At 45.5% G+C, this 1,821-nt stretch overlaps 1 protein-coding gene across 3 annotated transcripts in view; it reads right to left on the bottom strand.

Moving 5' to 3' along the window:
• Nucleotides 1-1,775, bottom strand: part of MAPK15 (mitogen-activated protein kinase 15) — a 43,699-nt gene extending 41,924 nt beyond the window's left edge. For 2 of the 3 annotated variants that reach the window (XM_009318777.1, XM_009318776.1), the window contains exon 1: nucleotides 1,703-1,775. In XM_009318777.1, the coding sequence (XP_009317052.1) occupies nucleotides 1,703-1,771 (69 nt within the window). In that variant the 5' untranslated portion in view covers nucleotides 1,772-1,775. Of the gene's footprint in view, nucleotides 1-1,413; nucleotides 1,480-1,702 lie in introns of those variants that run through there. The other variant, XM_009318778.1, reaches the window with a different exon arrangement.
• Nucleotides 1,776-1,821: the final 46 nt, after the last annotated feature.

Genomic DNA, 1,821 nt, shown 5'->3' with positions numbered 1-1,821 from the left:
CCCTGGAGGTATTTAAAAGACGTGCAGATGAGGCGCTTAGGGACATGGTTTAGTGGGCATGGTGGTGTTGGGTTGACGGTTGGAGTCGATGATCTCAGAGGTCTTTTCCAACCTTAATGATTCTATGATTCTATGAATACATACAGAACTTTCTGCATACAAGAGGCAGAAAACACAGGTATTTAGGACACTGGAACCACTTGAGTTAGGAGCTTGACTAGTAGTTTTGATAATGTCAGTGATGCCTAGATGATGGACCTGAAGCTACTAAAGTCCTTTAAAGACCTGAATGTATGTAGTTGTTTGTGAAAGTCTCCAAATAGAACTCTCAAACAATTTGATATTTCAGATGAAAGTATAATGTCATTCTGTTCGAAGAACCTAGCATGTTAAAGGATGTAATATATTACATTCAGTCAAAGGGAGAAAGCTGGTAACTAGTAACAAGATGGCAGGAAACCTCAAGTCAGAGGCAAACTCAGAATGAAATATAGCCATAAGTGTCGTGGTTTAACCTCAGTCGGCAACTAAGCACCACGCAGCTGCTCGCTCACTCCCTTTTTAATACACAAAGCAAGTGATGCACAGTACAATTGCTCACCACCCGTCGACCGATGCCCAGCCAGTCCCCGAGCAGTGCCCCCCCCCGGCCAGCTTTCCCCAGTTTATGTACTGAGCATGACATCACATGGTATGGAATGTTTCTTTGGCCAGTTTGGCTGTGCCCCCTCCCAGCTTCTTGTGCACCTGCAGCCTTCTCAGTCGGTAGAGCATGGAAAACTAAAAAGTCCTTGGCTAGTGTAAGCATTACCTAGCAACAACTAAACCATCAGTGTGTTATCAACAGTTTTCTCCTCCTAAATCCAAAACACAGCACTGTACCAGCTACTAGGAAGGAAATTAACTCTATCCCTGCCTAAACCAGGACAATATGAAAGATCAGTGTGAATTCAAAAGGAGAAAAACAAAACATTGTCTTAGAGGATAATGAAGAAGATGAGCCTCCCCCACGTGCCCCCTTCTAATTGTACATGAAATAACTACTAGTATCAACACAACTAAACAATGGCAAAGAGATCCCAGAATAGAAAAGCAGATAATCAGGAAAGGTTTTAGAGACTGCCTGAGAAGAGCTTAGAAATTAACATTGGCTCACATATAAAAATACGTAATTTTATGGGGAAGAAATTACTTGATGCAGCATAATAATTGAAGTAATGGGGTTACAGCAAATGCAAAAGAATTTGGCCGGCACAAACAGGATATACTTTGCGACTCAGATTCATTTTACTATAAACCAGGTGTACATGCAAGGTCGGTGCTTTGTGTGGCAGTTCTCCAGTAAATTACAGAAAAAAAAAAAAGATGGGGGATTTAAAGGTATTTTCAGTTTCACATGCTACAACATAACACCTTCCTCTGAAATTGAGTTGTGAAATGATTATAAGAAGTCACAGAAAGTTATCAGGCTACGATTTATGATTTTTTTCCTCTATTAGGCATAACAAATATTTCAAAGTCCAGTTCTTCTTCGACTATATAAACCCTCAGACCTCCAGCACTAGACGCGGCTCAGGTCAGCGGCCTGCGGCAGGGACCGGGAGACGGCAAAGGACAAAGGCGCCGCCGGGACGGCCCGCAGAGCAGCACTAGACCCCGCCGCCCGGCTCCCCGAGCTCCCAAGGGCACCCAGGGCACTCACCCCCTTGCCCAGGCGCCTCTTGATCTCGTACTTCTGGGAGACGATCGCCTCCACCTCCGGCACGCTCATGGCGGGCAAGCCGAGGTGGCGGGGGGGGCGGCCCGCGGGGCGGCCAGCGC

Source organism: Pygoscelis adeliae, unplaced genomic scaffold, assembly GCF_000699105.1.
Source record: "Pygoscelis adeliae isolate BGI_AS28 unplaced genomic scaffold, ASM69910v1 Scaffold452, whole genome shotgun sequence".
Lineage (NCBI taxonomy): Eukaryota > Metazoa > Chordata > Aves > Sphenisciformes > Spheniscidae > Pygoscelis > Pygoscelis adeliae.
This window is presented reverse-complemented; position numbering and strand designations above follow the sequence as displayed.